General features: G+C 52.5%; 2 protein-coding genes across 2 annotated transcripts; both read right to left on the bottom strand.

Moving 5' to 3' along the window:
- Positions 1–4158: 4158 nt before the first annotated feature.
- Gja4 (gap junction protein alpha 4) lies at positions 4159–6947 on the bottom strand. The gene is made up of 2 exons (XM_078025884.1): positions 6805–6947; positions 4159–5677 (listed from the first exon to the last, which is right to left on the bottom strand). Exon 2 carries the CDS (start codon positions 5659–5661, stop codon positions 4657–4659), a length of 1005 nt encoding a protein of 334 aa, XP_077882010.1. The 5' UTR covers positions 5662–5677; positions 6805–6947; the 3' UTR covers positions 4159–4656.
- Positions 6948–13567: 6620 nt separating this feature from the next.
- Gjb3 (gap junction protein beta 3) lies at positions 13568–18038 on the bottom strand. Its single transcript, XM_005317786.4, has 2 exons — positions 17595–18038; positions 13568–15021 (listed from the first exon to the last, which is right to left on the bottom strand). Exon 2 carries the CDS (start codon positions 14985–14987, stop codon positions 14181–14183), a length of 807 nt encoding a protein of 268 aa, XP_005317843.2. The 5' UTR covers positions 14988–15021; positions 17595–18038; the 3' UTR covers positions 13568–14180.
- Positions 18039–23264: the final 5226 nt, after the last annotated feature.

Genomic DNA, 23264 nt, shown 5'->3' with positions numbered 1-23264 from the left:
TTTCTTGCTGTTTAATAATAATTAAAAGTTATAATAATGCTTAGCATGCACTAGAGACTCCGGCATTGAGAAAAAATTTGAAAAGCTAGTACAAGTGCCTTAAAATGAGGACTTTCATACAATACCATTGAACAAGTGATTTTTTTTTCTTGGTAGTACATACCGAAAACAACCCTGAGCAACAAATACATCAAGCCCTTTTCTTTTTCTTTTTTTGTTCCAGGGATTGAACTCAGGAGCACTTAACCACTGAGCCACATCCCCAGCCCTGTTTTGTATTTTATTTAGAGACAGGGTCTGGCTGAATTGCTCAGAGTCTCTCTAAGTTGCTGAGGCTGGCTTTGAACTCGCAATCCTCCTGCCTCAGCCTCCAGAGCTGCTGGGATCACAGGCGTGTGAGCCACTGCAACTGGCCTCAAGCCCCTTTCTTCTTCAGAACCTTGGAAAATGTTCCCTCTGCTTGGAACACTCTCCCTAGATCACCCCGCCTCACCCTTCAGGTGTGAAAGCTCATCTCCTCCAGGCAGACTTCCACCACCTCCAGGCTAGATCAGATCCTCTTTCTTTAGTTTTCTATCCAGCAGTGTTCTGGAGAATCAAATGGCCGGGGCAGGTGGGGGCTGAAATCTCACCATTCAGTGTTTAAACTTCCACCAAACTCTTCTATATTTGTTAATTGAGCTCCTGTCCTCATCTACATGGTGTTTCCTCAGCCTGAGACAGTTTTATCCTTTCAAGAGAATAAACTTCCATCCTTCCACGGTGAGGGGGTGGTCACCTCTGATGGAGCAGGGACTTGGGCATAACTGCACTAGGTCAGCCCTCCTCTTTTTATAGCTCCACCCCTGTTTCCCCTGGGGGAGTTGGAGCCCTCACTCTTATCTTGGGCTTGTTCTTCTCTGTTTCTGGATCGTTTACAATGAATCACTTTCACCATCAGAAAAAAATATCCTAAAATTTTTTTTAAAAAGTCCCTAAATTTTAAAAGGTAAGAAATTTTAAAATTTCTTTGACCCTGTGATTTCATTTCTTGGAATCTCTCTCTTTTAGGGAAATGGAAACTTGGAAAACATTTATGTACAGGGCAAGTACATCACAGTACAATTTATTGTAGAAGCTCATAAGATTTTATCATCAGTTGCTTAACCATGACCTCAACCTTAGGTTTTTAGAATATAACTAATGATCTAGGAATGAAAGATGACTGGAAGGAATGACTTTAGAACGTCACATCACGTTTAACATTTGGAAAAATAATTCCATATAAGAAAAATAGAAAGAAATTAAAAGGTTAATGTCATCCCAGATTGCAATGAAGAGAGGGAGAGGTTTTGGGTTGCGAGGTGTAATCTGGATTCTGATCACCTGGAGAATGGTGTCCAGCACATAGGGGAGGGTGACGCATGTTAAGAAGAAAGAGGACAAACAGCAGGTGGGTCAGAGACTTCTGGAAATAAGGGTCAGCTGAGGGGATGGGAGGAGCAGGGCCTCTGGTGTTACTGCATGTGCCTGCAGGGCTTAGCGGAAGGACAGAACAGCTGAGTGTCACGTGGCTCCTGGGGTCAGACCAAGGCTGTCTGCAGAAGCTTAAAGGTGGAGAAAGATGTTGGGGCAATCCTATGTTGGAAGCCTCTTCCTGAAAGCATGCACAGTCAGGCGAGGTTGGTGTGAAAAGGACATGAAGGACCCCAGACAAGGGCTCTTGAGGTCAGTGGTAGAACCATGGGGTCAGGCACCCAGTGGCCAGTGAGCAGCATATTAGATGGGGAAGAAGTTCAGACATCACCCGGCCCAGAAGCTCTCTTGCCGTTCATAACATTTATGACGTCCACATGCTCCCAACAGCCATAGATAAGATGACCTTGGGTTATGCAAAATTCCCAGTGTACTTTATATAACCCCATGCCTTTCTTTTCTACTCAGGAAGGCAATCTAAATTCAAGTGCTTAGAATTCATCTTTTTATAGAAATAACCTTGAATCTGTTCTGATTCATAAAAAACAACACATCACTCATGAGCTTCAGATCAATGATTTGTATACAGCACTCCTGTACCCAATTGCTGTTTCTCACACAGACCTTTTGTTCACAACAGGGAGAACGAGGCCTAGAGAATGGAAAGAACCACAGTCCAATGAGTCTGAGAGGTGGGAGGTGGGGGCCAGGTCTCCAGATGGTGGATCTTTCTGGGACTGAGAACCACCTGCTATCAACTTAGGTTTGGGTGGTAGTCAGGGATAGGCCAGTGAGAGGAAGGAGAAGCAAGGGAAGAAGTGAGACCTGCACCTGCTGTTCCATCCAGGCCACACCACCAAGCAGGTGCCCGAGTCTCACATATACTGACCGTTCTCCTCAGCCTCCCTGACCAGGGCTTAGAGGTGGGGGTGGGGCAGGGAGGGGTGGAGACAGACACACAGGGAGAATGTCATATGAAGATGGAGTGATGCTTCTAGAAGCCAAGAAAAGCTGAAAGAAACTACCAGAATTTAGCAGAGAGGCATGGAACAGATTGTGCCTCTAGGAACCAGTCTTCCAGCCTCCAGAACTGTGAGAGAACAGATTTTCCCCATTCCAGCCACCAGCTTGAGGTACTGTTACAGCAGCTCGAGTGGGCGAAGGCAGGTAGAGGGCACTCAGAACCACTCTTCCCTGCAGAAGTCTTTCTACAGGGAAGGTTTGGCCCTCCCCAAACCATAATGTCTCCCCCACACCACACTGTCCTCACCCTTAAACCAAGTCTATTTGCCTGTGGGTTTGTGTGACCACCAGTCGAGGTCCCAATTCCAGTCTTGTGGAAGGTCCAAATCCTGAGCCCCAGCCTGACCCCACGCACAACACCAAACTCACAGCTGGTGAGCTTTGAGGGGTGGGTAGGGTGTCCTCTTTTCTCTCTTAAATCTTCCTGCTACTTTCCAAACTAGGACAGGTAGGGGAAACCAGAAACACAGGCTCCCAGGGCCCTCGGGTAGGGCTGGCTCCAAGACACCAACCTCTAGCTCACAGCCTCTGGCTGAGGGATTCTATTGAAGAGGACCTCCCAGCCTTCTCCAATGTATGCATTGCCTCGTTTCTGCCCAGTTTAACTTAACCCCCCATTTTACAATCAGAACTAATGCTGTGTGGGGCTTCGGTGGGGCTTCTGGGGAACACAAGTATCTCCTTGGCACTATCTTGCTGAGAAAGGCATGTATTGAATAGTGGTCCAGAGCATGAGAGGAAGAGACTAGAGCTGGACAAGTCAGGGAGGGCTTCTCAGAGGTGTTTTTAGCCTTGCTGAGAAGTGTGAATTGATTTACTGCTTGACTATCAGGAGTCAGGGACAGGTATATTCTATTTTCTCATCATTAATGAGTCAGGCAATGTGATCTGCATTTAGATATGAGAAAACTGAGAGGAGTGAAATTGTTGGATTATATATGTTGTGGGCAGCATTCACATTCAGGACCCTCTGATGCCAAAGCTCATCTTCCTTTTCCTTCTGCACTGGGGCTTTTACCTTTTCCAGGTCTACTAGCGTTTAAAGAACCGTGGGCTCTGGAAGTGTGGGGCAAGGATTGTCCAGGCTGCCGTGGTCTGATCTCCCTGGGTCTGTGGGTGCATGGAGGACGGCTAAGATGCAGACCCTTCAGCTGCTCCTTCCGGAGGGTGGACTAGAGAAGGCCAAGGCAGGAAGGACAAGTAAAGTAACTCTCCCTTCCCAAACCCCCCCCCCGGGGTCCAGGATGAGGTGGGACAGGTGCAGGGTGCATGGGAAGCATTTGAATTGGGCTGTGGAGGGCGTGGCTGGTGGGCCCTCTTGGGAAGCAAAGTGTCCAGTTGGAAGCACACTGCAGGCAGGCAGTGTGGCTGGGGCCGAATAGGAAAAGACACTGCTTTGGCCACCAGTTGTTGGGCCTGTTGATTACCAGGGTCCCAAATGGGCTGAGGCAGTAGGATGAAGAGAAGAGGCCAGTGCCTGGGACGTTTCAAAAGGCAGAAAGTTAGGACCCAGGGCTGCTGGGAGGCAGGACACAGGAGCTTGAGGTCTAAGGTACTGGCTGGAGTTGAGGCTGAAGAGACAAAGACAGTCTGTGCAGGACTGAAAAAAAAAAAAAAGTCCCAGGCAAAGTAACAGTCCCCTCCCGAAGAGCATCAGGACAGCATCGATACACACCTCAGTTGTGGCCAAGTCCCATTTATTTTAGAAGCACAAATAGTGGAACAAGGAAAGAGTGACAAAAATAAGGCACTAGTCTCCTGGACAGGGCCAGAGCCAGCACAGGTTCTGTCTGACTGTGTGATCAAGGCTGACCCAGCAGCCTCCACTAGCCTTTCCCTGTGAGGAGAGGTTGAGAGGACAACCTAGGTAAAGGCCACTCTTCCAGAAGGGTAGGTATAGAACAAGGTGGCTCTGGGTCTCTCCAGATAGGTGAAAAGGCCCACAACACCCTTGTCCAAAAGCACCTGGGCTGGCTCTGTCTGTGCCCGGGAGTGTGGAAGCCATAGTGCCCTCTGGTCACCAGGAAGACCCCAGGAAACCAAGAACTACCTGCAGTGGGGCCCCCTGGCCAGACAGTATCCTCATCCCCGCCATCTCTGCAGAGCCCTGGAGAGGGGGCCTCCACAGCAGTCGGATTTCTCAGGACCCCTCTTTTGAATGTCATAAGTCCCAGGCCCCTACACATACTGTTTCTTGGAAGAACAGGTGCTGGGACGACTGGGGGATTTCCTTCCAGTCTGGGGAGGTGGGTCCAGGAAGAGCGGCGGCGGGTTGGAGGAAGCCAGTCTTTCCTCGGTGGTCAAGTTGGCCCAGTTTTGCTCAGTGGACGAGAGCCCGTTGTAGGTGGGGCATGGTGGCGATGAGGGCCCCTCACCCATGGGGAGGTAGAAGAACACCTGTTCAGGGTAAGGGTCTGAGGAGGTGCCCTGGGCGGGGGTTGTGTCCCGGCCTTGCTGCGCCCTTATCCCCCGGCTGAGGCAGCGGCACAGCAGGTACGCCAACTCCAGCAGGTTGAGCACCAGGGAGATCACTCCAACCACCAGCATGAAGATGATGAAGATGGTCTTCTCCGTGGGGCGGGAGACGTAGCAGTCCACGAAGTGGGGACAGGGTGCACGCTGGCACACAAACACAGGCTCCATGGTCCAGCCGTAAAGGCGCCACTGGCCATAGAGAAAGCCTGCCTCTAGCATGCTCTTGCACAGCACGCTGGCCACATAGGTGCCCATCAGCGCCCCACGGATCCGCAGGCGACCATCCTCTGCCACGGAGATCTTGGCCATCTGACGTTCTACGGCTGCCAGAGCCCGCTCCACGTGTGGGTCCTTGACTGGCAGGGCCCGCAGCTCACCCTCCTTCTGCCGCAGCCGTTCTTCTCTCCGGGACAGGTAAATGACGTGGCCCAGGTAAACCAGGGTGGGCGTGCTGACAAAGAGGAACTGCAGCACCCAGTAGCGCACGTGGGAGATGGGGAAGGCCAGGTCGTAGCAGACGTTGGTGCAGCCCGGCTGGGCTGTGTTACACTGGAAATCTGACTGCTCATCGCCCCACACGGACTCTCCAGCCAGGCCCAGGATGAGGATGCGGAAGATGAAGAGCACTGTCAGCCAGATCTTGCCCACCACAGTCGAGTGCTCCTGGACCTGGTCTAGCAACTTCTCAAGGAAGCCCCAGTCACCCATGGCTCGCGGCCTCTGTCTGCAGGGAGACAGAGCAAATCAGCATGGCAACGGAGCATTCTGCTCAGTCTGACCTAGCAACAAGCCTCGTGTGTGTGTGTGTGTGTGTGTGTGTGTGTGTGTGTGTGTGTGTGTGTGTGTGTGTATGAATGGAGTGTGGTCCTCCCATGTCCATTCTACCTGCAAGGAGACTCAGGCTCAGCAAGGAGTCAGGGCCCGAAGCAGAGCTTTGTGATGATGGCTGCTAAGTTGTATGCCCTTGTTTTACTTATCTGAATGGCAGGGGCAAGGGGTATTCATGTATTTGTGCCTGCTTGTCCCCACCCAGAGCCCCAGGATGACCCAAGGAGATCTGGATTGAGTTGAAGCTCCTTTGCCTATGGGATCAGAAAATTTGAGGAATTTATCCAAGGTCACACAGCTGTGCTCTACCCTTCCTCCCTCTTGCCCAAGGCTGGCTATTCCCAGATAGAAGGGTGGGTGAGTGGTGGGTGGTAGAGGTGTTAATTTCAGATTCTTAGGGGGCTCAGATTCTCAGGCTCCCCCCACCCCCCACCCCAGCTGGCCTCACTGTACTCTGGGCTTGCAGTGGGGGTGGGGAACGGATCTGAGTGAGGTTTTAGAAACTGAACGGGGCTTCCTGCATTAACTTCACCTGGCAACAATAGTAAGCACCTGCCACTTAAATAGGGCTACTTGGTCCTGTCCTCTCCTCTGCCCTATCTCTCCCCTGACCTCCAAAGCTGCTTCTGTCAAATTTTAGACTTTTGAAAGGAATTGTCTTTGCAGGGTGGAGACACAGGCCTCAAAGTTCCCAGAACATTTAGGGGGAAGGAAGGTGAGGGGGGGGGAGAGAAGAGGGAGTGCCTCTTCCGGGGGGCAAAGCCGTTGAGCGCCAGGCTCTGGAACCAGACCAGGGTTCAAATCTCCCCTCCTTCTTACTAACCGGCTGGGCACCTCCGAGTCCCCTCCCGTCAGGATTCAGTGAAGGAAGGGGGAAGCAGCTCTTGGTGAGCAGCCTGGCCAGAGGCAGGCAAGGTGTGCGCTGCCGGCCTGTGTAGCTGGGATCGCGGCGGGCGCCCGGCAGCAACCCCCAGCCCCTAGCTGTGGCTGGACCCGTGTCACACATCCCCTGCCCCGACTCACCGCCTGCCAGCCTGCCGGGCCCGCCCAGTTGGAGGTGGGGGACGATGGCCTTAGCGGCGCCCGCGGGAGCCCTGCTGGACCGCGCTGGCCGCGGGCGCCTTAAATAGCGCCGAGGGGGCGGGGTGGGGGCAGGAAACGCCACCGGAGGGCGGCGGGCGCTGGGGAGGCGGGGCGGGGCTGGGAGGGGAAGACTCCCTGAGCTCACCCCGGGAGGTGGCACTGTGAGTTGGGGGGCCACAGAGGGCTAAGTCCTCTTCCCCTCTGCTGCCTCTGGCCATCGAATTCCTGATGGCAAGTTCTGCGCCTGTTTCTTTGGCCATGGGATGGGAGTTCAAGGCCAGGAGCTTTTAGGGTGGCTGAATTTGCAAGGATTATATTAAGAATTTGCGGATCTGCGCAGCCTGCTGAGAGGCCGTGAGGGATGGGCCGTGGAGACCACTTATTAGGTGGCGGTGGTATGGCCAGGATTTGGCAATCAAGGCTCATTACGACATGGGAACCATATGGGAGGGAGGGGTTTTACTCCAGACTTCCTAGAGTCAGAGGTGGATCTGGGAGTCTACGCCTAGCTCATGATCTTCCCGAGGTCTCGACCATCTCTGTTTCTGGGCCAATTTACAGAATCAGGGCACTAAGCAAATCCCTGGAGGCCCTTGAGATTGGGAGTAGGGGGATACCTCCTGCCCATTAGGTTGCCTCTAAGCAGGAGGGGGCATCAAAGAAATTAAAGGGAGAGGCAGAGCACATGGTCATTTATTCAGGCTTCCTGTGTGGATTAATGAACATTAATAAGATCCATGAGGATTAAGTGCACCGCTGGAGAAACCATGAGAAACCAGACTGACCTGATCTCTGGGTCCAGTTCTCACGGCTGGTGCAGAAATTAAGCGCATCAGCCTTTGGGTGATGGTAGCAGGGAAGTCACGGGACTTGGTTAGGAACTTTTCCTGGAGGAGACTGCGGGTAGCCAGGTGGAGCAGAAGAGCCCTCCAGGGCAGGGGGGAGGGACCGGCACTGTGAGGTTTGAGATGGTGTCTCTGTTCCCAGCATTGCTTAAGCCCTAGTTCTTCAGTTTCTGCCTCTACAGAAGAGGCTAGTGATAGGACCTAAGGTGCAGGGTTGATGGTGGACCCACTTTAAGCACTTTGTGCCTGAATAGTACATACAAACGAGTGTCTAAAATACTGTGATAAGAACTTTGTGATGAGAAGGTCCTGCGGGGTGGTCTCTGAGGGGGCAGAAAAGGCAGGAAGCTCAGGGACAGCCCCAGAGGTTCGTTCTGTCTGTCTGGGACAGCAAGTGTGTAGGCTCAGACCTCAGAACTCCAGCAATGGCTGCCCCTGGGGTTCAGGCTGAGCTGGCTTTCCCTTCTAGGCCCTTCTCTCAGGGCCAGGCGAAGCCAAGACTCCTGGGATTCCAAAGCCGACAACTGCGCCCACTTAGTTCTGACCCTTGAGGGCATGGGAATGGAGGCCCCTAGAGACTGGCTCTCGCCACGCCTCCCCGCCTCTGCTCCAGTGTTCTTTGCTGCGGCTGTGCCTGGCTCTCCTGAGGCCTTTAGGCCCAATGGAAGGGGAAGGAGGGGAAAGTGGGTGAATGGGAGTGATGTCAAAGCTGCCCTCACCCTGCTCTGACCCCTTCCTTAGGGGTCCTAGAGGTCAGGGCTTCAGTAACCTGGTCCCTTCCCCAGAGGAAGAAGGAGCTGGAACCAGCCAAAACAACACTGTCCAGAACTGTGGACATTTCTGTGAGGGAAACATTCCTAGAACCCCACATGTCCTCCTTCCCAACTAGTCTCTTCCACTTAGCCTCCACCCTTGCCTAGAATTGACCATAATGTTACCTGGTTTAAATCTTTTCCATGCTCCCCCACTGTCTTCCAGGTGAGGCTTATGTTCTCCCCCATCCAGGCCTCGACCCCTCCTCCATTTCCACTCCTTTCCCTCATGCCCTCCGTTGCCCAGGCATATCTAATTATTTGAGTTTCTCTGTGACCGCTTGTCTTCATCCATGCTATTCCTACTGCCTGGAGCACCCTCACATGCGGGTCCCTACTGAGATAGAAGAAGATAGGCAGTGGAGAGTAGGGAAGGGATGGTAAAGGTCGACGGGAGGGCAGACATGAGAACAGCCATTTTAACATGCTCCAACATGTACTTCCGGCCTGCGCTCTCGAATGTGGAACAATTGAAATATCAAGAACCCATCAAGATAAATAGGCTGTGGGAGATACATATAATATTACTCAGCCTTAAAGAAGAATGAAATGATAGCATTTGCTGGTAAATGGATGGAATTGGAGAACGTCACGCTAAGTGAAATAAGCCAATCCCCAAAGAACCAAAGGCCAAATGTTTTCTCTGATATGTGGATGATAATTCACAATAAGGTGACGGTGGTGGGGAAGAATAGAGGACTAGATAGAGGGGAGTGAAGGGAGGGGAAGGAGCATACGGGTAGGAAGGATAGCTGAATTGGACCTCATGACCCTATGTGCATATATGTCACACATGACCTGTGTGACTTTACATCATGTACAACCAGATGAACGGGAAGTTATACTGCATTTATGTATGATATGTCAAAAATGCATCCTCCTTTGTCATGTATCACTAATTAGAACAACAACAGCAAAAGAACCGATCAGGAAGAGCTCATCAACTTCACATGTGCCTTCCAAAGGAGGAGCTGTAAGACTTAGATGGCGATCTTCCCTCTCCCAGGTGCACTGTGCTTAGTTCTGAGTATTTCTTTCACCTTCCTTTAAAATAAAATTCCTGCTCACTCGCTTCCCTTGTTTGCAGTGTTCATTCTTTGATTCTGGGGAACATGAACTTGATCCTGACTCCTTCCGGAAGATTCCCAGTCTTTCGGATGTTTGCTCAGATGTCACTTTTCCCAGCAATCTGCTCTCTCGCTGCCCCTGGGTTAGGTGTACCTGTGTGTGCTCAGTGGCTCAGGTACTGCCTGTGGTCCATTGCTGCTGTTATTTATGTATTTATTTTTAATTGTGGTTAAAACATAAAATTTGCCATCTTAAAAATTTTAATTGCACCAGGTACAAAATTATAGGCTCCTGCCTATAATCCCAGTAGTTAGGGAAGCTGAGGCAGGAGGATCCCAAGTTCAAAGCCAGCCTCAGCAATTTAGCAAGTCCCTAAGCAACTGAGTGAGACCCTATCTCAAAATTAAAAAAAAAAAAATAAGAGGGGCTGGGGATGTGGCTCAGTGGTTAAGCCTCCTATTCCCCACCCCAGGCTTCAATCCCTGGTACCAAAAAAAAAAAAATCACATTCCAATGATATTGAGTATATTCACATTGTTGTGCAACAGATCTCCATATCCTTTCATTTTGCAAGACTGAAATTCTATACCCATCAAACAACTCCTTTTTCTTTATACTGCTCCCATTAGATTGTGAGCCCCTTGAGGGCAGGTGGCCAGGTCTCACTTATATCCCAGCACCTAGCAGCACACCACACAACAGATATATACTGAGCACCTCCCAGGTGCAGTGGCATTGTCCTAGACACTCTCCTAGACACTGGAGACCCAACAGGGGACCCACACAAATCCCCGTCCTTAAGGAGTTCACATTCAGGCTGGGGAACGACAAACAAATAAAATTGGGACATGTTAGTGATCTGTGCTAAGGGTCAGATAAAAAGGTTTGAAAGTGCAAGGTTGGCCAGTTTCACCCTCAGACAGAAGAGAGGAGAGATTTGCACTAAGCAGCAGACATGGGAGGTGAGCTGTGAAGGAAGAGAGGAAGTGCTGTGGCTCTTTGGGGAACTGAACATGCAAAAGCCCTGAGGCAGGAGATTGTCCTGCTTGAGGAACAGCCAAGATGTGGTTGGAGTGGGTGATCAAGGAGAGGTGAGGACAGAAAAGCACTTGTGGGGTGGAGGCAGTGGAGGCTGGGTGGGGCAGATCTTATAGGCCTTGCATAAATAAGAGGCCTTTGTAGGCTTTATCTAGCTTAGATTTTGACAGGATCCCCCTGGCTACTGGGCTAAGAAGAGACTATGAGAGTGGGTGGCAAATGGACATCTCCCACTCTCTGCCGAGCATGGAGTCTGGTCAGCTGGCCTCCAACAGCTAGCACTTTCAAGTCTGCTTCTGCTGTCCAGGTGGCCCAGTGCTTCTTGGGCTGAGCTTGGGCAATAATGGAGCCCTGGGGTGGTTGAGGGCCCAGCCATTTCTGCCTAGTGCAGGATGCCTCATGGCCAGTCTTAGCTTCAGAGCTCCTGTGGTGGATCTTGTGGCTCTATGCTCTCCCTTTTCCATCTGCAGGGGTAACTCCCCAGCACTCTCTCTGCACTCCCTACCTCTTCTCAGAGTCTGCCTCCCAGAGTCGGGGCAGGCAGCAGAAAGACGGAAGCCACAATCCAGGTGAGAGGTGACAGGGTGTCTAAGTCAGGTGGGTCCCTATAACACAGTTCCAGAGCCTGGGCAGCTTGAACAAAGCCACTTCTTTCCCACAGATCTGGAGACTGGAAATCTGAGATCGGGTACCAGCATGGTCGGGTTCTTGGTGAGGCTCCTTTTCATGGTTTGCAGATGTTGACCTTCTCATTGGATCCTCTCTGGTGATAAGGGCACTAAACTCGCTCAAGGGGGCTCCACCTTCATGACCTGATCATCTCCCAAAGTTCCTACTGCTTAATACATCACACTGGAGAACAGGATTTCAACAAATGGCATTGGGGGAGAGGCACGAGTTTGGTCCATACAAGGGATTTTGACAGGGTGAATGCAGACAAAACGATCTCCTGTTTACCTTGGGCTGCAGGGTGGCTGTGACTGTGTGCAGTAGATGTGGACTTACAGACTATGTGCCGTCTTCATCCATCATGTGCACAATGCAGGGAGACTTGCAGTGAATCCTGGTATGGTGGGGGACAGGGAGGTAGAGGTGTATTCTCAGAAGACAACACCAAAAGGGACATGAGAGCCACCTTGTGGTGACAGCGAGTCCCTTGTGGGGATTCTGGTGAAACAGTAGCCCCACACGTGCTGGATGAAGTCAGTGAGCGGCTTTGCTCAGAACAGCTTTCAGGCCAAAGATGGGATGTGCAGAGCTGGAATGTTCCTTCCTTTGTGGTCTTGGCCTGCATCCTGGAGAAATGTGGCCAGGACTGCAAGTTCAGCCCATGTTGAGCCCTCAGGTCCTACTCAGAGGGCCAATTATGTTTTCTGGTTGCTTTGGCTTCCAGGCCACCCTTGACCAGGCAGCTGGAACCACCCAGGAAGATACTGGAATTCACAGCAGCACGTAGGCGAAAAAGATCATGCCTCTCAGAGACTTTATGACCCTCTAGTCCTGACCTACCATGTAGCCTGAGCATCAGGCAGAGATGTTCCTGAGCACTGGCACACACCGGTATTTATGGGACACATCATGCTTATGCTTCACCTACAGTGTCTCCTTTGATCCCTATAACAATTCTACTGGTATGCACTGTCCCAAGTGCTGTGTTGAGTAAAGTTCCCCTGCCCCTGAGAGCTACTCTCCACCCCGCTGTGCCTGGGAGCTTGACTTGTATTGGCTGTTTCACAGGCTCCCTTCCCCTCTGATTTCTCCTGGGTCAGTGGGAGCCACTGGCAGGCGAACAGGAGGTGGGAGAGCAGGAGGGATTTGTCTGGTTGCTGTCGTGGGATGCATCTCTTAGCTGCTGGCTGATGTTACCCTGCTGCTAGCCCCAAGGTACTGCAGTATCCCTTGTGGGTTCCCTTAATCATGTCCACACCTTTGAAAACAGTCTTTCTTGGAAACTCTTTAAAGTTACTCAGTTTGAATGGACCATCTGTTTTCTTCTGGGACCCAGTTCCTTTTTGTATGGATGCCAAGACTGAGGTCCTGAGAGCTCAGTCCAAGGTTAGTTAGGGCGGTGAACCTGTGCTTGTGAAGCGGTTAACGATCAGTCCTGGGAGTGTGGTGAACGGTATAGCCCAGCCCTGGGCCCTTTAAACTCAGCTCGCTCATCCACCTGCCAGGGCCACATGGGACAGCAAAGGTGAGCCACAGCCTGTCTCCACAGTGCCCTGGCCTCTGCTTGCACTGGCTCTGGCTTTTCTGGCTCCTGAGCTTGGCCTTGATGGTCACTAAATGTTCCTCTGGGGTGGTTTATCCTTGTACCCCCTTTTGTTTCCCATTCTGGTCTGGCCTGGGATATTGGTGTCCTCTGAATGCCCGGTTGGTCAGTCAATGCTGGAAGTGGGGCTGTGAGCCATCGTAATGGGGGGGGGGGCAGGGCTGGTGAGTTTTTTCTGTGTCCCTCGGGCTCTGGTCCTACTCCCCTATGCAGTCTCAGAGTCCTGGTAAGGTCTAGTGAGGGGAAAATGGAAGGGGCTGAATGAACTGCTGGGCGAGGCTTGGACTGCACACAGGCTACGTGGCCTGTTATGAGAGTGTGAACAGCAGGGATTGTGTGTACTCAGGGTGGGGACGCAGGTTGTGATGGCAGTGATTGGGTGACAAGGGAGGAGGGAGTGTGGTTCGCCTAATGAAAAGTGCAGTGATTGTGTGTCTTCAGGGCAGAGTCTAATTCTGAAGGTTAGGGGAGCGGTTGTAGAGGGAGGACAGCGCCCTCTTGTGTCCACGGCTAGAATACCAACATGTGTATCAGGTTCCCTGGCTCCAGCCTGTCAACCCCAGCTCTGCCTGACCCCAGCCATCTCCACCCTAGTTTCACCCACCAGCCACGCGGCTCTTCCCTGCTGTCAGGGATCTGTAAGTGGCAGTATCAACACGGAGCCAATCTGTATAAAATACAGCTTTATTGATTTCAAGGAGCTGCCTTGCGGGTGTTCCTACTGGCACATCCACCTGAGTTCCTGGGGACAGAGGGCACCAGGCTGAACACCTGGGGAGGGAGGAAGACAAGAGCACCACTGACTGAGGCTGGAGGAAGGTTTGGGGGCAGGGGGCTGCTGCTGAGGGAGGAGGGTCCCTGAGTGTCTAGAACTGTTGCCTCTTCCCACACCCCCTGCAGACTTCCCATGCTGGAGGAGACCTTCCCACCTGTGGAGCCTGGTGCGCCCAGCCTGGGGCAAACATCTCTCCTCTGGGGAGCATGCCTCACCCCTCTAGTGCTATTCCCTTAGGGAAGCCTGGCTTGACTGTCCCCTTAGGGGTCACGAAGGAGCCCCGCTCCCCGGCATGCTTATATTAGGTACATTTGCTTGTTTAAATGTCTGCCTCCTCCGTGGGGGTGTGCAGTGTGAGCTAAATCCAGGTGGACAGCACAGTACCCAGCAGCAAAAATAACTGCCCCAAATGAAACTGGAGAGCTTGGTGAGTTCAAAGTGGGAGTTCCCAGCACCTACAGGACCTCTTCACCATGCAGCCCCTCTCACCCCGCCCCCAGACGTGGTCAGACGGGGGTCAGTTTGGGTGCCGAAGCCTGCATCGTGTCATCGTCTGGGTTGGGACCCAGCTCTCCGGCCTCCACCAACTTGTGGTGGCAGCGGCAGGTGGAGGCCCGGCTGCTGGAGGATGGGAGGCTCCTTGTGGGTTTGTCCTTGTGCAGGCCTCGCAGGATCCTGTGGAAGATGAGGTAGCAGATCTCACAGATGGTGAGTACAATGCAGACGGCGGAGGCGCCCACCATGAAGTAGGTGAAGACCTTCTTCTCGGTGGGCCGAGCGATGTAGCAGTCCACGGTGTTGGGGCAGGGCGACACGCTGACACACTGCACCAGGCGCGGCATGCCGAAGCCATGCCAGAGCGTGTGCAGCACGTACAGGAAGAGGAACTCGATGATGAGCTTGAAGATGAGGCTGAACAGGTAGGTCCACCACAGGCCCCCGTGCTTCTTGCCGGTGTTGCTGTACAGCTTGGCACACTGGTCCCCGTGCTTCTGGCGGTGGCGCCGCTCCCGCTCCTCCCGGTACGCGACATGCAGGATGACCAGCAGCGAGGGGCAGGTGACGAAGATGAGCTGCAGGGCCCACAGGCGGATGTTGGAGATGGGAAAGAAGTAGTCATAGCACACGTTGGTGCAGCCGGGCTGCTTGGTGTTGCAGTCAAAGTCCTTCTGCTCGTCACCCCAGACGCGCTCTGCGGCCACCACGTACACCAGCACCCGGAAGACGAATACCACCGACAGCCAGATGCGCCCAAATGCTGTGGAGTACTTGTTCACGCCACTCAGGAGGCCCTGGAGCGTCTTCCAGTCCATGGTGCCTGGTGGGGACAAGGGGGACCGTGCCCACCTGAGGGAATGATTGGAAAAATTGTCATGTTAATGAATCAGTCACATTTATTGAACATTTACTAGGTGCCAGGAATTGTTCTGCAGTCTTTATGTAGACAGACAAGTTCAATCATCACAGTGTTCCTTTGAGATTGGGACTATTATTCCTCCCATATTATTCCTCCCTTTCCAATAGGAAACTGAGATACAATGAGAAGTAACCTGCTCACAGTCAGAGCTAGTAAGCTAGCAGAAGGGAATGTGTGCTTGTTGCCAACAGTGACCATTCACTGAGCATTTACTATGAGCCACGTATGAAGCTAACCGCCCTGTGTGCAGAAGCTCACTTAATCCTATAATGACCCCACGGGGCAGATAGACTCTGCTCCCCATTTACAGATGAAAAGCTGATAATCAAATGACATAAAATTGCCAGGCACACTCTACATGGTAAATGTTCATGAAATGCCAGCTATTTATTACTGTGAAGTGCCTAGAGGTCAAGTCCCTCACTTAAGCCTGACTCAAGGCCAGGCTGTCCTGCTAGGGCCTGTGCTCTCCACCTTTCCCCTCCCTCTGTGCTGCACACCTGCCTGTCACCTTGTCCATGCCTTCACATCAGCCTGTGAAGTTGGGGTTTATGAGCCCCAATCTCTAGAGAGGAAACGAAGTCTGGGAGAGGAGCCAGAGCCTCTGAGGTCTACTGGCCAGTGGTTAGTGACGATGGGAACCATTTTGGGTTGAGTGCACATGGAGGGTTATGGCTTTGCTCCTGGAAGGTCACCAGGGCTTCGTGGTGAGGAGGTGTGCTTTGGTCTGTCCTTAAATCACACATCCTTCTCCCAGCCCTGGAGTGACTCACAGGGTGTGGCTGGGTGAGTCACTGAGTGTACCTTGTATCATGGTGCGCTGCCATGGGTGTGAGAGCAGACACCTCTTCAGGTGCTTGTGTGGACCTGCGTGCACATGTGAGCGCCCTGGAGCTGGGCCTGTGCTCTGAGCCACCGTCACTCTTATTTATCTATATCACTGCCTTGGCCGCCTCACTGGCCTTGAGGCTACTGCTTGTGCACCTCTGAGTCCATTCAGTCACGCTCATGCTACCTGCTTAGAACCCCCACTAGCTTCTCACTGTTTAGAACTGAACCCCGGATTCGACATCTTCACTGTCTTCTCCCACTCGCTTGCTCTGCCTCTCCCTGCTCCCGCTGTACTGAGGCCTCTGGCCTTTACATTGATTCCTCTGCTCGGAATGCTCTTCCTCTAGAACCCCACATAGCTGGACCCTTCTCATTTACCTCTGCTCAAACATTAGGACCTCTTAGGACTACCCTGGATCTGAACCTGTCTCCATTCTCTCTGCTCCTGCCCCCTTTCTTTTCTTCACAGTTCTTAATCACCACTTGAAATTCAAGTATTTATCATTTTTTTGGTTCATATTAATTGTCTGGTGTCCCAATTAAAATGTCAACTCCATTTTGTTCAGGGCTTCATGGTTAGTGCCTAGTGCCTGGCATACAGTAGGCACTCACTAAATGCTCTGTGGGCAAACAAGTGAATGCTGAGTTCTCAGAGAGGGGGTGGGAAGGCTCAGCAGGAGCTGCAAGGGCCTGGACAGGAGAGAGGGAGGGTGCGGACCCCTTCCCTACATCACCCTCCTGACCGCCTGCCCCTTGGAAGCACAATCTCCTACAGCTGGGGTGACTGGGAAGACCTCAAGTCTGGAGACCCTCCTCTGTGCCCCACTCCCATCGCCCCAAGCCCGGCCTTTGGGGAGGACTGTGAACCATGCAGTGACCATAAAGTCGTGCCTGCAGTCAGACCTCAGCTCTGCCATTTACTAGCTGAAAGCCGCCCAAGAATTCTCTAATGTAACTGGCCGTTTCTTTACCTCCAAAGGGAAACAAGTCCTATTTTCTTGGACTATTGTAAGAATCCCAAGAGAAGGTTCCCTCCCCTGATCGCCACTCACCTGGGGAGAGTTCAGGGGGCTGAGGTGGAGAGGGGAGCATCATCTGCTAGCCCGGGAGAAGAGGAGCCCCAAGAGCTGCTTCCACCTGAAGCCCTCCACCGCTGCCCCCTGGGCCCCCACCTTCACCTTCCAGGTGCTCAGGCCCAGTCCCGCCTGCCAGACACACCCGAGGGAGGCGACTCATGGGGAAAGAATTTCCCTCTCAGACCGCGCTGTGGACTGGCGGATCCGGTTCTGGACCCCTGCAGTCCCCCACCACTAGCTCCCAGCACAGTCTACCGAGTGCCTACTGATCCCAGCTCCGGGGATGGGACGGCGTCCAGCTTTTGCTGGCCACCCCTACGATGCCCTCCAAAGACAGAAGCCCCTTCCCTTCCCACCCGTTTCCCCTCATTCCGAGCAGCTCGGGAGCTTGTGGTTCTGGGGTGGTGGTGGTGTCGGCCCAGGAACCTTCCAGTAACTGGAAGGGTCACCCCGCCAAGAACCGAGGGTCGAGCAGGCGGAGGCAGGTTGGGGTGTCTCTCCCTCTGCCGCCTGTTCGCTTCCTGCCCCCAGCCCCGCCGCAGGGGAGCGCACGGGAGCACTCGCACCCCCGGGGACCGCCCCTGTCCCGCTCTTACCGTCAGCAGCACGGCCACCTTGGGGCCTGGCCCCGCGTCCCCGAGGCCCGCAGCAGAGGAGGCCCGAGGGAGGCCCAGCGCAGCTCTGAGGCACGCGGCGGGCTGACCCGGGTGGGCGGGGAGGGAGGGTCCGGGGTCGAGGAGGGAGGGTCCAAGGTCGAGGAGGGAGGGTCCAGGGTCGGGGGCGGAGCCCCAGCCGCCCGCAGCGGCCGGGGGTTCTAATCCCTGCGCCGCACGCGCCCCGGGCACGCTCCCGAGGAGCTCGCGGCTCGGCCGGGCCTCGGTTTGCTCACCCGTGGAACGGGGGCGTCGGTGGCCATGGGCAGGGCTGTGGCAAAGGCGCCAATGAGATTCGAGGCGTGAGGCCCTCGGTAAACTGTTAAGCGCCGCGGCCGTGGGACAGGCTGCAATCTTGACTCGCCCCCGCGCGGTACCACGGATTCTGTGCCAGTGCCCTGCCCATCCTGGTCCCCGCCCGGCGCAAGGCCCCAACCCTGCGTGAGGACACTCCAGGAAGCCGGCTCCCGCCTCCCCCGGCCCCCCACCCCCCCACGGGTCCCCGATGACAGCGTGGACGGAGACAGGTGCACTTTGGAGGGCCACAGTGGGGGCCAGACTGTGCCCTCGGCGGAAGGGCTGCGGGGAGATCTATGCCTGCAAGGGAGATGTGGGGGGTGAAGGCGGGATGGAGAGGTCTTTGCCTGGAGTTAAGTCAAGGGGCAGAGCCTGTCCCCGGGTCAGACCTGCGCCCTGCACCCTCTGGAGAGAGTCAGGGGCCTGTGGCTGGGTGGCACCTGGCCTGGGCTCTGGGAACAAAGATGCTTTGTCTTATTGACTTGTTGCTATGACGAGGAACCTGACAAGAGCCCATGGTGTCCCAGGCTCCTTGGGAACCCCCTGGCTTACGGACTTCGGGAATCCCTGAATCTTAGTCACCCTTAGTCACCCTCAGGCCTGAGTCCTCCCTGTCTGGACAGAGATGGCTGCCACTATGGGAACGGCACATCGCATTTGTCCCGGATTTGCACTGGTTTATGCCTGCGGTCCTGGCATAATTAACAGCACCACTTTGTAATTTAAAAAATGGCCCCTGGGCTGGGGAAGTGTGGCAGTGGCAGACTGCTTGCTTGGCATGCATGAAGCCCTGGGTCCCATCATCAGCACCGGAAAACAAAACAAAACAGGAAAGAAACCCTCCTAAGTAATGCATCAACTATGGTCCCCCTGCCACTTCTCATTTTGTGAGAGAACTACCCTAAATTGGCGGCCCAGAAACATCTCTGTGCCAGGCTCTGCCCCACAGGCCTTATTTCATCCTCTCAGCATGCACACGGGGCAGGTGTGATTCTTCCTGCTTCTGTGAGTGAGAAAACTGACACACAGAGAAGTTGGGTGACTTGCTCAGGGTCACACTGCTAATAAGTAACAGAGCCAGCTTGGGGGTCTCAGCAGGGTTGAGTACCTGTATATAGGGCACAGCTATAGGGCAGAGGCCACCTTTTACTCACTGTGGCCATGACCCTTGAAAATCTCTGCTGAGATCCAACAGTGGCTGGTCTGGGTGGCTCTGTGCCGATGTGTTTGAGGGTGTGTGGGTGTGATGGTGGGGGTACCATGACTCTGCCACCTGCTGCCTGTCTCCTGTTGCTCTGCTCCGTTTCAAAGCTTGCTTCCCACCTCCTTACCTCCTAGCCCCATTCCAACTCATGGGAACAATGTTCCTGTCCCTACTGTATTACTAAATACAGCTTGTCAAGGCCACCATGAATCTCCATGATGCCAACCCTGACAGCCATGTCTCAGTCTCCATCTTCTTCGACCTTCAGAAGCACCTGAAAAAACTGGCCCCTCCTTTCTTCTCAGAGCATTTTCTTTCCCGGGCTTCCTTGACACCCGTTCCTGATGTCCTCACATCTGGGAACCTTCATGTCCTGGGTTCTAGGTGGCCAAGTCCCAGGACCCTTCTCTCTCTCAGGTGAGCTCCGGGGACTTTAACTCCCATTTGTCCACTGATGATGTGCACTTTTCCAAGGCCAGACCTGAGCGGTGAGGGCTGCCCACATGTTTTTCCTTCCTGAGTCATTTGTGCATATTCAACTATGGCGACAGCATTCATTTAATCTATGGAAGGATGCCAGGAAGGTAAGTGGGCACTTTGCCTTTTTCATTTGAAAAATATTGGACATTTCCCTTACCCGTAGGTAAAGAGCAGATTCTTCTTCTCCTCCTCCTTCTTCCTCCTCCTCCTCCTCCTCTTCTTCTTCTTTTTGTAAAAGAACTAAATAGTATATTTTTCTATAATCTATTTAATCAGTCCTCTTTTAATGAAAATTAAGGCTGTTTTTAGTCTTCCTTTCTATCTCAAACACCATTGCAACAAATATCCTTGAATAAACATTATTGAATTCATTAAAAATTTTGTTTATAGGATACTTTCCTAGCAGTGGAACTTTTGGGTTGAAGGTATATGTTCATTTAAAAATTTGGACGTGAGAATTCTTGTTTCTCTATACCCTTTTCACTGTAGTGTTCCCAAACTTTACGATTATTGCTGGTGGTACTTCATTATACTTTTATTTTACATTTCTCCTATCATGGAGTGAGATTGAACATCTTTTCATACATTTAAAAGCCATTTTCGTTTATTTTCCTGTGAATTGTTCTTTGTCCATTTATAATTAGATGGTTGCCTTTTTATTATTGATTTCCTAGGAGCTCTTTTTTTTTTTTAAGAGAGTGGGGGGGGGGAGAGAGAAAGAGAATTTAATTATTTATTTTTTAGTTGTCGGCGGACACAACATCTTTGTTGGTATGTGGTGCTGAGGATCGAACCTGGGCCGCACGCATGCCAGGCGAGTGCGCTACCGCTTGAGCCACATCCCCAGCCCCCCTAGGAGCTCTTTATATATTAAGGAAACCAGTCCTCTGTCTGAGATAGGAATAGAATTTCCTCTCTCCAGTTTGACATTTATATTTTAAGTTTTATATGGAGTTTTTATCAAGCAGAATAAAACATTTTTATGTAGTCAAATACATTAATCTTTTTTTTTAATGCCCTCTGGGTTTGGTCTTATTTAGAAATGCCTTTGCCACTCTGAGAATATTTAAATAAAAATGTCTCCCATGGTTTCTTCTAATGATATAAACCGCATCATGTCACTCCCCTATGAAAACCTTGCAGTGACTTCTCATTACCTTTAGATTAGTACCCACTCTCCTGAGGTTGGCCTATAAGGTTGCAAATGACCTAGTCTCGCCTCACCTCCGGTCACACGCCATCCCTATGATGACTCTCCAGTCTCAGTGGCCTTCTTTCTGTTCCTCCAACAAGCTGTGCTGCCCTTTGCCTTTGCTGTTCTCTCGGCCTGGACTGTGCTTTCTTGACTCTTGACCGGGCAGGTTCCTCTGGTCACCCTGTCCAAAGCCTCCTGGCCCCCTTCCTCAGCACTGCCCCAGCAGGCACTCTTCCCGGTTCTCACAGAGGACCCCCAGGAGCAGAGGCTCAGGGCTCAGGGCTCTGCAGCCTCTCCCAGGCCTTGGGGTGCAGCAGACACTGTTCCTATTTATAAAGTAAATGCCGGGTGTGCAGAAGGTTGAGTGTGGGGGAGATGGTGTGTTTCTGGGGTTAGTGTGGACGGCATGAGTGAGTGTGTTTGGATGTGTGTGGTTGGGGAGGTTATGTGTGCCTGTGTGGCTGTGTGTGAGGCGGTGGTGTGTAGGGTGTGTGTGTGTGTGTGTGTGTGTGTGTGTGTGTGTGCATGTGCACTTGGGTTACTCTGCTCTAGGGACCTGGTGACTTCACTGCATAGGTCCTGTTAATCTGACCCTGCCAGAGGCTGCCCTTTCCTCCTGTGATCAGGAGGTACCCCCTAAACTGGCCTTTGTGCTTGGGGGAATGAGCAGGGAGAGCTCCCCATTCCTCAGAGAGGCTCTGAGGACTTGACGTCCTTGAAGCCTCACCCTAGATTTCTGCTCCTTGAGAAGGGGACTGTGTGGGAGGCCATCTAGGCCATCCCCCTGCCTCAGGGCAAGATTGTGTTGCGCCAGGGCTTGGCAGCTGCCTCTGCCACCTCCACGCCCCTTAGGCCATACACCTGCCATCTGGGGGTGGTAGGCCCTAAGCCACTGCATCTCTTCCGGTCCAGGCCCTGGTCCAGTCTCCTCTTTCTCCCAGGCTGCCCCTCAGTCTTTGCCCTGGCCTTGGGCAGGGGTTTCCAGGATGGGCAGGACCTCCCCTGGGGTTGCCCTTGTGTTCCTGCATCTGCAGCAGAGGCTTGAAGACCGCTTTATTCCTTGGTCAGAGAGATGGGACAGGGAGAAGCCACCAGGATGTCAGGTGTGAAGGGATGTGGCTGTCTACTCCTGCCTGGGGTGGCAGACGGGAGGAAGCCAAGTCCCAGGACCCAGGCTGGAACGTGCTTTTCTTCCAGGACACCCCATGTTGCTTGAGACATCTGCATCCACAGATGCAGAGAACATCTGTGGACGTAATGGACAGATTACTGAGTTGCTGTCTGGATTCTACAAGTTCCTCCACCCTGCTGGCCACCAGGGACTGACCTCCACCTCTTCTCTCCACCGCCATCAGCCTTTTGCTCTGTCCTGGATCTTCCTCGTTTCCCCGCTACAGGAAGCACCCTCACACACCCACACCCCTCCTTGGCCCTGTTTCTTCTTCTGGTATCTGTTCATTTCCTCTTACCCCTTCATTGAAAAATTCCTCAAAAGAGTGGCTGTGATTCATCATCTCCATTTTTTTCCTCCTTCTTATACTCTCTTGAAGTTATTCTAGTTAGGTTTTTGCTTTCCATACTCTACACTCCAGCTCTGTGCAGTAGCACGCACTTGTAATCCCAGTAACTTGGGAGGCTGAGACAGGAGGATCACGAGTTCAAGACCAGCCTCGGCAACTTAGGGAGACCCTGCCTCAAAATAAAAAAATTGAAAGGGCTGGGGACATGGCTTGGCAATAAATCATGCCTGGGTTCAATATCCAGTTCCCCAGTACAAAACAAAACAAGATAACCCTATAACATCCTCCAGAAGATCCTCCCTGGTGACCTGCCCTCCTCCAGGAAGCGAGTTTTGACTCAGCCTCATGCTCTTGTCGAGACATGGCTAAATCCCATGGTCAGGTCTTCATCCTTCCCCGGATTCTTAGCAGCATGGAATGAAGCTGGTTCCTCTCTCCCTCAGCTGTTTTGGCTTCTAGGACATCCCACTCCCCTGTCTTTCCCCTCTTCCTTTCTCAGTCTCTATATCTCCCCAACTTCTAAGTATTGGGGCATCCTTGGGCTTGGTCCTTGGACTCCTCCTCTTCTCTGTCTTCACTCACTCTCTTGCTAATGTCAACCAGTATCAGGCTTTGAAGCACCAAAACTCGGTGGACAACTCCTAGATACTGGACCCCAGCTCAGGCTGTTTCCATTCTCAGGTATCCAGTCGCTAAGTGACTTTTCCCTATGGATGCTCAGTGGGAAACACATCTTACTGTGTCCCAAATTAAGCTCTTTACTTACGAAAGTTGTCCGACTTAGAAGCAAAGCCAAACCAAATCCAAAACCAAAGAGGCAAAGATCAACACACTGAGTTAAATTTGAATTTTAGCTTGTACGTGGGACCTGCTTGTATTAAAACAATCTCATACTGTTTAGGTGACGTCTGTTTATC

Source organism: Ictidomys tridecemlineatus, chromosome 11 (genome assembly GCF_052094955.1).
Source record: "Ictidomys tridecemlineatus isolate mIctTri1 chromosome 11, mIctTri1.hap1, whole genome shotgun sequence".
Classification (NCBI taxonomy): domain Eukaryota; kingdom Metazoa; phylum Chordata; class Mammalia; order Rodentia; family Sciuridae; genus Ictidomys; species Ictidomys tridecemlineatus.
Note: the sequence above shows the minus strand (reverse complement) of the source record. Positions and strands in the feature narration are given on the sequence as shown.